Genomic DNA, 14,953 nt, shown 5'->3' with positions numbered 1-14,953 from the left:
ACTAGCTCACACCTGAAGGGGGATCAACAGCAGAAACATAGCATTTCTTCTTTTCTTACTTTTCCCCACTCAAACATCATGTATTATGAGGTTCTTACTAAAAGGGAGCTTCTTGAATAATATCAAATGCCTAATACAATCTTTATTACTGTCTGTATATGTTATCAGTTACCAATGACAGGCATTGTACGGTATATCATTCATAAAGAACTAACAAATGTCTTACAGGTACAGTATCTCCTATTCTGAAATGTTATATTAACTAGTTTTGCGGTGAAAGAGCAAACTTGATAACATATTTTTCCATATTAAGATTTGTCTTTACGCTCTGGCTGTAAGCATTATTTGAGTCAGGAAGTTGTCATCGTGGTGCATATCCATATTGAACCTCGTTTCTGGTTTCATCAAATACCTCTGATGTTTTTCGAAAAACGAGTATCCTGAAAACAGCCAGACGGGCAGAACCTGAGCCCTGTTGTGAGAACGAGCCGTAAGCTACTTGTGTGTACTTCAATGGGTGCTGTCTGCCTGCCCCCAGGTGAAATACAAGGGAGATCTGAAGAAGATCCACAAGCCTGTCACGGACATGTCGGAGTCTCTGTCCATGCAGCACAACCTGAGCACCAGCAAGCTGTCCAGTGATGTAAGACGTTAACTAATCAACACCTCCCCTCTCCCAGCATCCTTTTCAACCCGCCCACTCCAAATAACAGCTCCGGTTATGTTTCACACTGTACTCTCTATAGCCTTAATGCTTGCAGGGCATCATATGGTAGTGACCTTCACCATTCTCCCCGTCCGCTTGCGGCAGTTTTTAACCTCTCTCCCCTCATTGTGTTTTACCGGCGGCGGCTTCCCTGCCACCTGCTACCGCTCTCTAACTCTTTTTTTTTTTGTTGCTCTTTTTTTTTCTCCTTTGCCTCCTGAAAGACTAACGAATGAACCCCCTTCTTTTTTACTCTGTCAGTCCCACAGCCCTTTTTCTTTCTGATGTGCTCTCCTTCTTTCTCTTCCTCTTTTTTTTGCATTTTCTTTTGTTGTTGTTTTTGGTGAACATTGCTTTGTTGTTGCTTACCCTTGTGTCTCTGTGGGTTTTTTTTTCTTGAAATCTCATATTCTAGTTTTTTTTTTTGTTGGACCAAATTGACAGAGCCCAGGAATTCTGTAAACTCAATCATTACTTCATTTCTGAATTTTGAAATACGGTTACTCTGGGCTGGATTAAATCAAAACTTTAAACTGGCCTCGCAATCTCACAGGATAGTGGTGCAGTAGTTCAAGCTGGCATTTTGTTTACGCCACACCCTGAGTCTTCCTGCTTATGGAAACCTCGGTTGTGCTTTTATTTCACATTGTAATCATGCTGTGATTACAGGTGAAGTACCGGGCTTGTAGGTCATGACTGACAGGTAGTTTGAACTTATAATTTAATTTGTGCTATAAGAGAACTCTTGGAGTTCAAACTTAAAGCCCGTCTTCAACTTTTCTAGACTACAGGTCCTGTAGAGCAGCTTTCTTTTTGTTCTCCTTGGTTTATAGGATTTCAGCTTTAGGAGCCGATGGGCTCATTACAGAAGTCCTTATTTTTCTTGTTTTTTTTTTTTGGCAAAACTCTTTTTCATGATTGTCTTCATTGCTTTTTGAACGGGTAAGAGAGAGCTCAGAACAGCTGATTTTGAGCTATTTTACTGAGCTGCTTTTTGGGAATTCCCCCCTCAGTACCAGTACAAGAAGAAATTTGAGGCGAGTAAGGGTCACTACCACATGGTTCCTGATACACCTGAACAAATTCATCATAAGGAAGCTTCAGAACTGCAAAGTCAAGTAAGTATATCTGGACGTCAAGCTGTTCAGAGGGTGCGTCCACCTGACATCATGAAGTTTCATTGTCAGTGAAAATCCTCACTTCAGTTTTCTCAACAGCTGACATTCTCTCCACATCATCTTCGATTCCTAATAACAGTTTACAGAATAAGTGCTAAGCTGACTTACCTCATATTCAGACACAATTGTAAAAATCTGACATAGTTTCATTTTTGAATTAATTTAGATATTGCTTCTTTTTACAGTCAAATCTAGAGTTTACTAACAGAATTATATCTAGAACTGTAAGCGTGTGTTTTTAATGGTATAATTTCTGCTTTCTGGTTAAGTTTACTTCAAAAAGCATAAAAATAAACTTTCCAAGGCGGCGCCATGACTAATTTTAAGTGGTTTTGAGGAAAACAGTAAAAAACTAAAAACATGAGAAAATGTCTGAAGTTCCAAGACATAGGTGCTTAGTTTCTGTACCGATTTATTATCAATATTTAAGCCTTAGAAATATGAATAGAAATTAGCCCTGTGTCTAACATGCTATCATAGTCAATGTTATTATTGTTAATTATATTTTATGAGCAAATAACATTTACAGTACACTGTAGATTACACTGTGTCGATTAGTGAGCCTCTGATCTGAGTAGATAGTGGAGTATGAGTAGGAGGCAGAGAGAAATATATTATCCAAAAGGATCAAGAACAGCGGTTCAGGCCGCGTGCTCTTTAAACTCCTCTACCTTCCCTCTGAGAGCCAGAATTAGCATTGCATCGGTCCAAGCCAGGCCTGCGCCGCGCACTTCGCCGAGAGCCACGTCTCCAGACCTTCACCACTGCCCGCTCTGGAAGGAGACTGAAGCTGCTCGTGAAGAGTCGGGAGAGGAAACTCTAAACCGCCCCGTGCTGTGATTGCAGGTGAAGTACAAGGAGAAGTATGAGAGGGAACGAGGCAAGCCCATGCTGGACTTCGAGACCCCGACCTATGTGACGGCGAAGGAAGCTCAGCACATGCAGAGCGCGGTAAGCAGAGCCTGGGTCTTTGGGTAAGGAAATGAAGCTGCTGCACGTCATGGCCGCCTCTTAAATGACACTGTTCTTTTTTTCTGCTGGGGATTCAGACGGGTATAAGATGTGTGCAGATCCCAATTGACTTGTTGCCCTGTTACGGGAGGTCACATAGAGTGTGCTAAATTAATAACCATTCTGATATCCCTGACTGTTCTTTAGAGGGTTTTGTTGTGCTGCTCTGGGGACATCAGGTAAGCCTTCCATTGTCACAATGCTGTGAGATAAACCCTTATGAAGAACTTATTTTATTAGACAAGGGTTCTCCTTATTTGGAATATCCACCATACTTTTATATACTTTGTACTTTATTTTATAGTGTACTTGTGGTCTTGTTTTCCTGCAAATGTCTGTGTGTTAACTTGTTTTGTTTTCTCTCACTGTAGAAAACATCTGCACTGTGCCAGATGTTTTGTAAATGTGATGTTGGCTGGACCACGTTTTCTGGGAATCGAGTAGTGACACGTTTGTAATGCTGTTTAGTACATTGAAAACTGGCAGAGCCTGAGCAACTTGGGCAATACTAGCATTTCACAACATTGACAGTGCAGCAGGAAACCTTTATGACACAGGGTTGTTTTCTGATAACTACCGTACCACTCTTGCTGGTTTATTTCCAAGTGTCTTCAAATGCTTGCAATGCCAAGTATAAGCATTGATCCTCCTCCTCCAAAGAAATAGGTAGTCTGTCTTTGAAGCGCTAAAGGTTGTAATGCACACTCCACGATTTCAGTTGTATTTTTCCTGTTCTTTTTTTGCTACTGATAGAAACTCTATAAGAAGGACTTTGAAGAGTCCATTAAAGGCAGGAATCTGTCAGGCTTGGAAGTCACACCAGCATTAATACATGTCAGACATGCAACCAAAATAGCAAGTGAGGTAACAGAGACGACACTTTGTATTTGTTTCCCTCATAATTTGACTAAGATCATACCTCCATAACGGCACTAATTAAGAGTTTTGCCTTTCATTAACTGTAGTCTATCACTCAAGCATGCAAAGTTTTATGATAGTTTTATAAAAACCACACAAACATTTCATAGGATTTTAATTCCTGTGTTTTTAGAACTGTTATAGTATGTTGGGTGTGCCTGTAAAAATGTTAACTGGTCATCTTTTAAATGTGTCTTAATTGTCAAGCCATCCACTGATTAACTCCAGTTTTAAATACTAAAGGAATGAATCTGTGAATGTCTTAAATCCATCATTAACTTGCCTAAAAACTTCATTGCTTCTGTAACCTCATGTAGTTTTATCTTTCTGTCAGTCTGTGTATCTATCTATGCTCCTATCCATGCATTATTCTGTCCATCTGTCTGTCTGTATTATGGTATGTATTGTTTATTCCATGTTCTTGGCTTCTATTGAATAAAAGCCAGCTGTACTGTATGACATACTGTATCAAATGAAAAGAGTCTGGTACCAAATATTTCAGCATTTTGTCTTTTTTAAAGCTGAAAAAGGCTAAGTGATAAAATATTTATTTTCTTATCAGACCAAAGGACAAATTCAAAGCCCTTTTCTTCACCCTGATTGGTATTCTCATATTCAGCTTTTTATGTGGCATTCAGGCTCATCAAAGTACATTGGGTGTTTCCCATAACGAATGGGCTTTTTCAAGAGGCCTATGGTGATGTGCAGTGGGTTTTGCTGTTGAAGAGGGCTTTGCGAATTTGCGCTTCGTGGATGTGCAGAGATGTCTGTGCGTGCTGTTGTGTTGTATTTCTGCAGTCTCTCTGTTCTTCTCCGTCCTGTAGAAAGAGTACAGGAGGGATCTAGAGGAGGGGGTGAAGGGTAAAGGGCTAACAGTGCTGGAGGAAACTCCGGATCTGTTGAGAGCAAAGAATGCTACTCATATCCTGAATGAGGTAGGACTCTAGGTGGAGCTGCTGCCTTCGTCTTCTTCAAATCCATCTCCTTCAGCTTCTAAACGAGACTAATTCTCCGGGCACCCCTTCAGTGTCTATCTCTTTTAAGCAAACTAATACCAGTGAGCATGAATCCACCTTCGTTTTCTGCTCCTATTAACATGGGAAAGGTCTCTAAGGTCTGCTAAACGTGTTTTTGTCTTCCAGTTCTGTATGGACATCTACCAGACTTGTGCTCTTCTCCTTTTCCTTCACCTACAGCATCTTAATTCTGTGCTCCTGTACTGCACATGTCCTAACCCTTCTAATGATTTCAAGGAGTTCTCCTAATCTTGAGTTTAACAGTGGCAGATGATGTGACTCGTTCACTTTGTTTTGCATCTTCGGGCCTAAATAAAGGTTTCATCAGATTGTGAGATAATTAAAAAAAAACAGTTTTATGCTTCGTGAAAGTTTTTAATAACTGGACAAAGCTGCTGTAATTTTCTAAGAAGGATATATCCATGTCTTACTTTCGAGGAGGTGCTAATATAAGGTCACATTCAAGAATGGTTCCATACTAGAGGACATTCCTGCTCTAGATGGATAATGTGAAAGATGGTTGTAGAGGAAAGCATGAGAATCATTTCTTTTTGCATAGTCTAGGTTTTAGAATTATTTAAGATATTGCACATAATCATAGGAAAACTAATATCTTCTGAGGTCGAGATATGTTGATTCTTAATGGGTGTTTTGTTAAGTTAATACAATCTTTCTTCTGGCTTTGCACAGAGAGAATACAAGAAGTCCCTGGAGCAGGAGATCAAAGGAAAGGGAATGCTGGCTTTAGCTACGGACACCCCTGACTTCATGAGAGCAAAGAACGCCACCGATATTCTGAGTCAGGTCAGTCCCTCTGGCCTGCGATGTCAAAACCAATCCATGCTTCTTCAGTGACTACAGTTCAGCTTTTTACAGTATATCAAAATAACGGATCTGTGGAAGCAAAAAAACGTGTCGAGAACGAACAGATTTTGAATCGTGTTGGTGATCTTCTGCCCCACCTCTTGAAACTGCGTGTTTCTTACAGTCAAAGTACAAGCACACAGCAGAGCAGGACCGAGCCAGTTACACCACTGTTATCGACACCCCTGAGATAATCCACGCTCAGCAGGTCAAGAACATTGTGAGCCAGGTAAGAGTGGAACTGGGATCCCAGTACAAGGGCTGTGTCCAGGCACACCGATAAACTCCCAAACAGTGGGAGTACCTTTGAAAAAATGGTAGGTGCAATTCAAAATCACAGTATAATAACATCTTTCACAGCATGCCTTAAATACAGTATATTAGCAAAAACAAAAAGAGAAACAAGTGTGGGACTGAGATTTCTGATATGTGTATTTGAATTTGAAGAATGGAGTTCTATAGTTTTTTTAAAAAATAGAACAAGGATTAGCAAGAGATTGAAAGGAAATCCCTGCTATAAACTCCCTCTTTGTATTTTTTTTATATTAAATGAAATTGTTATTGAATCCAGTGTCTTAAGGGATTTAATTTTATGGAATCTTAATTACAGTTGTCACACACTGTAGCTCCAGCAGTAGTAGTGTGGAGTAGAGGTAGGGATTCTGGATTTATACTAGGGTGGTTGTGGGTTTAAATCCCAGCTTGCTTAAGATACTTCAGTTGAGTGTTTCCAGTAGTAACTTACCCATACAAAGGGGTGCAGATAAAAATTGTTTAGTACTATTAAAATAGTCGTAGTAGTTTTGTTGTTTTTTTTGTTTTTTTTTTTAAATATGCATTTTCTTGCAACAGAAAAAGTACAAAGAGGAGGCAGAGAAGACCATGTCTCACTATGTACCGGTCATAGACACTCCAGAAATGCAGAGAGTCCGTGAGAACCAGAGAAACTTCAGCACTGTAAGTGACTGCTGTGTGAGGCACATTGCTGTTGGCTGGTATTGCTTGAGATTATGTACTGTAGTTGTTCCGCTGGCTGTTAAAATGACCTTGTCCCTTGCTGAGCCTTTTCAAAGTATTATGTATAATACTTTATTTGAAACAGTTGTGCTCTGTCGCTTACCAACCTGTTTATTGTGTCTTTGTCTGGCATTGGTAATGTAAGAAATCCAAGGATACAGGAAGAAATAAAAGGTTGTGTAAGAAGGAATGTCTGCACATCATTAATTTATATTCACGATTATTCTTTAATCCAAGGTTTTTTTTCCCTTTTACTGAGCTATTTTTTTAACTTTGTATTTTTACTCTTTTCCTTATAGCAACACTACCAGATTGACCTAAAAAACAGTAAAGGAAAAGTGTCTGTGGTAAAAGACACTCCGGAAATGCTGCGCGTTAAAGAAAATCAAAAGAATTTCAGCTCGGTACTGCTCACTTATTAAGCATCTTCTTTTCATTCACTTTTTGTTTGCTAACCTTTTTTGAAACCCTTTAAACCATTTTTTGGTTTTTCTATTTTGTAGAAACATGCTAACTATTTCATTTTGCAATTTAACAGTTGCTGCTTTTTAGTCATAAAAAGATTAGTCACGTGAAAGACCACTCAGTGCATCTGTACCTGAAAAATAATGCAGGTTAGAGCTTAAAATAGGACAGTTAACCTTCTAAACCACTAAACACTATTTTTTCACTATTTATATCTTTTTTGTTGGGTGATAGCTGTGTATAAAAAAGCTGATTTTGTAGAAACCATTTCATATTAAAATTGTCTGTCTTACGTGTGCATCATGTTTATGTTTTGCATTATGTAAGTTTGTTTTTGTGTGATATACATTTTGTGGTTTGGCTGTGAGTTACTAATTTAAATATTGTCTATGAGATTTCAGCAGTTTACTTCCTAGACTCTAAAATATTTTTATTTTGAAACTTGTTTTCCCTAATGCCACCAAAGTTACCTCCTTACAGGGAAGATGTTTGTATTATGGACCTTTAAATCAGAGAGGAAGTGATTAAATCTGACAGGTTTTAATGGAAGTTCTTAACTGAAGAACTACTTTTCTCACAGTTACTTCACACGTTGTAGTTTAAATGTGGATCATGCTCCACATTACAAAAAAAACCCACAAAGAAATATAATTCAATATATTCAATTGAATAGAAGAATACAACCTAACAGAAGGAAGGAAACAGCTGTATAATGTTTAAAAATTCCGACTCCTCATAATGCTGTTTCATCTTCCTGTGCCCCTACTGCCACCACCAGGACCTTCTGTTCAACCTTGTCCCCCTGCTTGTTTCTCTCGGCCCTGGGTCTGTCCGACATCCTGCTTCCAGCTCAGTCAGCAGGTGTCCCACATTTTTCAATGTCTTCTTTTTCTCCTTCCGCTGTCCCCGGTGTCCAACATGGCTCTAGGTTCCTCCCTCTTTGCCCGTGCTGCTAGCTATTCGGCACCTGGTCTGCCTGGCATCCTACCTCTGGCTCAGTCAGCGGGCATCTACAGCTTTTTAATCCTGCCTTTCCTCCAGCCCCTATCGCCCACTATTCCTGATGTCCAGCAGGGCCCCAGGTTCCTCTCTCTTGACCCCTGCTGTTCCTGATGCCATTCTGTCAATCCTTGGTCTGTACAGCGTTCTACCCCCAGCTTAGTCATCAGGCGTCCTACAGCTTGACTCAATTGTAGGCGTCCTACTACCCGACATCTATCTTGGCCCAGGTTCCTCAATCTTGGCCCCTTGATCTCCATACTGTGCCTGTACACCCCTTCTGGCACTGTTTCTGCACTGGTGAGTCTTGGGGGGTTAACTTGGGGTTCTGAGCTTCCTTGTCCTGTGGCCAGGAGGCTACCCCTTTACCAAGCAATTTAAGCTAAAACTAATTATATTTAAATAAACTTTCCCAAAGCATCTGAATGTCAAGGGTTCCTCGTGAAATATTGTTAACTCTGCTGTCTTGCCTCTGCATGTCTAAGATTTTGTACAAAGAGGATTTGGGACACGGAACTGCTATGAAAGAGACCCCTGAGATGGAGAGAGTTAAGCGAAATCAACAGGCAATTAGCACGGTATATTTCCTACTATTACCATTCTCCTGTTCCGTTACCCTTAACCATATTCTAATTCAAAATCCTCTTTCACCCATTTCCTCCTGTGTTGCACAAAGATCACATGGAAAACCGATTCATGCTAATTACCTTTAGACTTACCTGTGTTACAGAGCTCCCCATATGGTTCCTGTTCCATAGTGCAGAAATCACTTTTACTTCATTTTAATAATCTGTGACACTTTATATACTAACACAATCCTCTACTATCAAATGTTTAATTTCGCAAACCCACCCCATCCAGAAGTACGTAAAAGCAATACTAAATCATTTTAAAAAATGTATTATAGCCTGTAATAGAGTCTATAGGTTATTTATTTGAACCCAGTCTCCTGCTGTTTGGCCTCTGTGCTGTGAAAGTGCTTCATGTTGTCAGTACTGTGCCCCTGCGGGTCGTCAGTGTTACTCGCAGCCTGTGCTGCGGGAGCGTTCTGGATTGCTGTGTGTGCTCACTGTGCATGTCCTTCTGTTCTCCGTGGTGCGGACCGACTAGATAAAGTACAAAGAAGCTGTTGGGACGGGAACTGCAATCCCTGATCTCCCTGAGGTGAAACGAGTCAAGGACACTCAGAAGAACATCAGCTCGGTAGTGGCAACATTTTGATACACCCCCGCCCCCCCCGGCATCCTGCTCCCTCTTTGTCCCCGTACCCAACACCCATTAACCTCTTCCTTCCACCCTGGAGTCCGGCCGTGTCTAGTTCAGCAGTCGCCGAGCGGACAGTCCCTCGCAGTCTGCTGTAGCCCTTACAGATGTTCTGGAAACCCATCCTAACAAGCAGCCATATAATTTAACCTTTCCCGAGAATGAGCGGAAGGCAAACTGGCCTTTGACTTTTCATGGCCACTGTACCTAACTCTCTCCTAATACCCACAAGATATTGCTGCCGTATTAACAATGGTTTTTTTTTTAATGTTCCCAATAGAGTTATTTACTGTTTTATGGTCAATTAAGCTTAACATTTTCAATTTGGATAACCATAAATTCAACTAATATCCCACACTACGGGTAATCCCTCGGTGGAATGGTGTGTTACAGTATGCTGTGGAGCGTCCTTAGGGTTCCTGAAACTGTCGTTGGTTGTGCAAAGGGAAGGGTGTCAGCCAATTGTCTCACTTCATCTCTGGGACTCTCCATGTGTTCTGTAGGTGTTGTACAAGGAGCATCTGAGCACAGGAACTCCAGTGACTTACACTCCAGAGATGGAGAGAGTCAAACGCAATCAAGAACACATTAGCTCGGTATTTTCTTGAGAACATTTGTCTTTTTTTAGAGGGGAGAAAGCCCCTTGAATAACACGCTAACTCTTTCCTTTTTTAGTATCTCCTGATTTTTTTTATTAACAAAAGGATTTTGCCATTTTTTAATATTTCTCGCTGTTACAAGTACATCATTCTAACTCGCATTTCCTTCCAAACACCTTTTTGTCCCCATGCTGATGTCTGAAATGTGACCTGCTAATCCATTATCCGATTCACTAAACCACCACCTGTTCCTCTGAACGACTAAGCTCCGGTTTGTGGCCAGTGTGTCCCTGTGACATAGCCCCCTTGTACTGTAGATTGCACACTTACCAATGAAGGTGGGAGGGAGGACATGTGCAACAGTGTTGCAGTCTCTCAAAGGATCTCTGTGCTCCTCAGGTGCTGTACTCTGACAGTTTCCGGAAGCAGGTGCAGGGCAAGGCTGCCTTTGTCTTGGACACACCAGAGATGAGGCGAGTCAAGGAGACCCAGCGTATCATATCAGGGGTAAGCAGCCTGAGTTGGAGGGAAGAGCTTCCCAACAGCGGGAGGAGCAGTTGTCTGCTATCTTTTCTGCCCTGTACCCTGTGCTTCTGAGATAGCCTTTGGGTTATTGTGGTTTTCCACTGGCCTTACAGTAATGGACATATGGCGGCTATTCTCTTGGATTCTGGTCCAACTGGATTGCAAAGAACTTGTCCAGGGGCTGAGCCTGCTGATTGAAATTTCTGTATGGTCGCACCTTTTTTTTGAAAATCGGAGCTCAACATATATTGCCGCTGTCCGTTGCCCGTGCAGGTGAGATACCACCAGGAGTTTGAGAAGAGCAAAGGCAGCTTCACTCCTGTGGTGACTGACCCCATCACTGAGCGCGTGAAGAAGAACATGCAGGACTTTAGCGACATCAACTACCGTGGAATCCAGAGACGTGTGGTGGAGATGGAGAGGAGGAGAGTGGCAGAACATGACCAGGAAACCATCACAGGTCAGCCCACGGCCACCACGGTCTGTCTGTTCTGGAACCTCTGTTCTAAGCCCACAGTCTTACACATGCTTTCCTTTTTCCTGTAAAACATTATTCCAATTACAATTAATTATTGTTACATCATATTGGGGATCTTCTGATGGACATCCTACTCGTCAAATAGCATTGTATTTTCATGATTCCTGGGATGGAATACAGTACGCTGAGTGAGCTATTGGTCAAGTAGAATTGAGGCAACCGCAATGCTTCCTACAGTACAAGAAAGAAACGGAGCCCGTGCAGGTTCTGAAGTTTTCAGATTGCAAAACTACACCTCTGCCATTTTCTGCAGATCTGCGGGTGTGGCGCACGAATCCCGGATCGGTCTTTGACTATGACCCCGCGGAGGACAACATCCAGTCCAGGAGCCTGCACATGATGTCCGGTAAGAAGTCTGGTCACTCTCTTTGAAGCAGCTGCGGCAGGGCTCAGAAACCCCCCCCCCAACGTAGTTTTAGAAATGTGTGCGGTTCTTCCCGACCCTCGAGCCAGTTCCAACCCTCAAATCAGATCGAACTCCAGGTTTAAACCCAACACTGCCCCTGACCCTAGCTCTAGTTCCAGCCCTCGTGCTAGCATTTCATAAAACCTCCATCCCTAAAACTAGCTCTACCCCTACTCCAAACCTTACCCTGACGCTCATGCTCACACTAGTTCTATGCCTTCCCTAGCAGTAGCCATTACAATGTACTATAGTGATTCTAGTCTTTCTCATTGGCTCTCGACGTACCAACTCCTGGTTAGGGAAGCTTATTTTCTACTACCACCACCTCCAAAAAGGGACCCCCGAGATAGCGGTTCTTCTGTGAAGTATCCCGTCAAAAGCTTTAGGATCCAGTTCCTCCAGTTCCGCAAATAGAGTACCGTGACCGCGGGTGCCTACACCACGCCCTGCAAAGGTTGGCGCGAGTAATGTGCTCATGTGCCGCCCAGTTCAAGCCCAGCGCCGCAGCCGGGAGCACTCGCGCTCCGCCAGCGCCCTGAGCCTCAGCGCCGGGGACGAGAAGTCCGAGACCTCGGAGGCCGCGGAGCAGCACCTGTCTCTGTACAGCAACGGGGGCTTCTTCAACGCCTCCTCATCGGGTGAGCGGGGGCGGGGGGCGTCCGACTCACGCCGCTTCACATCACAGACCCACAACACATACACGTCCCACATTCACAGAATTTGTATGATCCCCAAAATGCAATTTCACTGAACGGTAAAAAGGAACACCGTCACAAATGGAAACTTAATAAAAAGGGATCCATTCAGGAAACACTTCCAAACACAATGTTGTATCTGGAATAGGCCTTCCAATCAGGTGGTTGAGTCCCAAATCCTGGGATCTGTCAAGAAGAAGCCTGGACAACACTTATCCGCCCCAATGGGCCAAATAGAATCCTCTCAGTTGCAACCTTTCATTACGTTCTCACTGGTAATTATTGGTGAATTTTTAGACTTCCATAAATGCTAATTCGCATTTCTTTATTTTCCTTAGCAGGCTACCAACATGCCAAAACCACTGAGCTGCCTCAGCAGAGATCTTCCTCTGTTGCCACCCAGCAAACAACCGTGTCCTCCGTTCCCTCTCATCCATCTACCACAGGCGTGAGTGCCACCCCATGCCCATTGTAACGGTGCTGTAGAGCAGAGATGTAGTTACATGCTTAAAACCAATTGTCACCTAACTCAAAACATGATCAAAGTACATTCCGATCTTGTGTAATAAGTTACCCATTGCCACCTCCACTTCCAATCCATCCACTATTTGCAGAAATGGTTTAAAGCAGGGCTGCAGTATTTTGGAGACAGTCCCAGCAGCAATGGGAGAAAGGCCAGCTCATCGCAGGGCAAATGCACACAGGGACAGTTTAGAGAGACAGGTTATCCTATCCAGCATGCGTCTGGAAGGTGGAAGGAAAGCAAAACAGCTGGTAAACATCCATGCAGACACAAAACATGGACACTCCCCAGTTGCAAATCGAACCCGGGCCCTCGAGCCGTGAGGCAGCAGGGTTAACCACCACTCCACTGTGTCGCTTCAATTGCAAACAAGCTAAACACCACCTCCTCTTTGGCACAACTCTGGTGTTACCATTTACAATATTTTAAAAAAACATTTAAAATGAAAAGGCGACTCCACACAGTATCATGTAATTATTTGCACAATACTGTGTGAAAATATAAGGCTCCTCATCTTCAAACCAGGCATTTCAAGACAAGCGTTCTGTAGGGGACATTTTATTGCTTTTTTAGTTTCTTAGCTCAATTTACTGCTTTATCGTCAATTTGCTGTAAGCATTGGAAAGCTGCCATTCCATAAACCCCCTTTCCAGGAATACTGAATAACATCCCCTGGATCTGCTAAATCCATCATGATCTCCGATGGGGGCTGTACAAACATGCCGATGAGATGGCTGCGCTTGTGTTGTTGATAACTTGACAAGATTTTCTCTCTCCTGCAGAGAACTGTCCGGGCCATGTATGACTACACTGGGGCCGACAGCGACGAAGTCTCCTTCAAGGACGGCGATGTCATTGTGAACGTCCAGTCCATTGATGAGGGCTGGATGTATGGTACAGTGCAGAGAACTGGGAAGACTGGCATGCTGCCAGCGAATTATGTCGACGCCATCTAAACCCGACACAGACATTCTAATGAGCATGAGTCACATCCACACAGGGAAAGATGCAGCAGCTTTATAGAGAAGCATTAGACGCCTCTGTAGATGTAGAACTTGTCATTAAATGTGTGGCATTCAACATTAAGCTTAGCAGAACAGGTAGGGCTCATGCATGCTGTATTATCCCCCATGTTACCAGATTAGCTCATGTGCATTCTAGATTCTTAAAGGTGCCTTTCCCCCATGTGGATGTAACTTATGATACCTACTGGACAAAATGGTCTCAACCTTTAAATATTGACTGAATTGTACTATATTTCTAAAGAGCTCATATGTTGTCTTAGATCATGAGAACTGTAAAAACCAGTAACAGCCTCGTCTTTGTTTTAAATGAAATGTATACACCTTATTTAAAAAAAATCCAGAAGTGAACTGAAAAAAAAAATCAAGCGTTGGAGATCTGCTCAAGATGCAGGCCTCACTGTTGTACACTGACATTTCTAGACTTTTTCAAAGGAATTGTGTTAAAAATGTGTGGAATAGTAATTGAAATCAATAGAATCCACCACATGAAACCACTACGACTTATTTCAATGAAGCATCATGGGATTTAAAAGCTAGCTGCTGCCACCTTTTCCCAACAAAAGAAGTCACATCTCGGAGAAAAGTCTGATTTAAATTTCTATTATACTGGGCTTCGATTTCAAACCAGATGAAGTGTTAAAAGAGCAAAGCCTCTCCTGTCCTGTTTGCTGAAGGATGGCCATTAGTGCATGTGTGTTTTGTTCCTTCTAATTATCTAGCTCTGGAAGGTCATGAAGCTATGTACCTTGTTACAGAGTAGCTAATAAAGCACACCATGTTTCTGCAGTATTCCAGGACTGAGTCTTTCTTGTTAATGTATAGATCTGCAGCAATGTACAGAGCTCCCAGCAATGTTCTGAAAATCAAAACAGAATTATTAAACATGCTCTTCTGATTAAATACGAATTAGGTTTAATGCTAAAATTCTGAGAGATGGTAGCCATAGTTTGCACCCACAGGACTCCAAAGAGCGGCAGGAATGTCAGTGAAAAAAAAAAAGAACCAAAGTCACTGAATCAAAATACAGTTTAACTAGACATGACCAACACTCTCAGTGCAAGGAAACAGCTTGCTTTCTCATTGGCTAGTAGGAAAGGACTCTTTTATTTCATAAACAATCATGTACAGTCTTATAAAAAAAAAAGCAGAAGCCATCTGCTGTTTGTTAGAACTAAAATCTGAATTCAACAACTATAAGATGCAGC

The 14,953-nt window shown here is 42.2% G+C and overlaps 1 protein-coding gene across 1 annotated transcript in view; it reads left to right on the top strand.

Moving 5' to 3' along the window:
• Window positions 1-14,537, top strand: part of neb (nebulin) — an 88,753-nt gene extending 74,216 nt beyond the window's left edge. Inside the window, exons 121-138 of the mRNA XM_088606099.1 lie at window positions 539-643; window positions 1,720-1,824; window positions 2,731-2,835; window positions 3,649-3,759; window positions 4,638-4,748; window positions 5,520-5,633; window positions 5,818-5,922; window positions 6,546-6,650; window positions 7,010-7,114; window positions 8,660-8,752; window positions 9,285-9,377; window positions 9,941-10,033; window positions 10,436-10,543; window positions 10,835-11,021; window positions 11,353-11,445; window positions 11,994-12,143; window positions 12,542-12,648; window positions 13,506-14,537. Of these exons, the coding sequence (XP_088462225.1) occupies window positions 539-643; window positions 1,720-1,824; window positions 2,731-2,835; window positions 3,649-3,759; window positions 4,638-4,748; window positions 5,520-5,633; window positions 5,818-5,922; window positions 6,546-6,650; window positions 7,010-7,114; window positions 8,660-8,752; window positions 9,285-9,377; window positions 9,941-10,033; window positions 10,436-10,543; window positions 10,835-11,021; window positions 11,353-11,445; window positions 11,994-12,143; window positions 12,542-12,648; window positions 13,506-13,679 (2,064 nt within the window). The 3' untranslated portion in view covers window positions 13,680-14,537. The remainder of the gene's footprint in view (window positions 1-538; window positions 644-1,719; window positions 1,825-2,730; window positions 2,836-3,648; window positions 3,760-4,637; window positions 4,749-5,519; window positions 5,634-5,817; window positions 5,923-6,545; window positions 6,651-7,009; window positions 7,115-8,659; window positions 8,753-9,284; window positions 9,378-9,940; window positions 10,034-10,435; window positions 10,544-10,834; window positions 11,022-11,352; window positions 11,446-11,993; window positions 12,144-12,541; window positions 12,649-13,505) is intronic.
• Window positions 14,538-14,953: the final 416 nt, after the last annotated feature.

This window comes from Lepisosteus platostomus, chromosome 14 (genome assembly GCF_059453375.1).
Source record: "Lepisosteus platostomus isolate fLepPlt1 chromosome 14, fLepPlt1.hap1, whole genome shotgun sequence".
In the NCBI taxonomy this organism is placed as follows: domain Eukaryota; kingdom Metazoa; phylum Chordata; class Actinopteri; order Semionotiformes; family Lepisosteidae; genus Lepisosteus; species Lepisosteus platostomus.
This window is presented reverse-complemented; position numbering and strand designations above follow the sequence as displayed.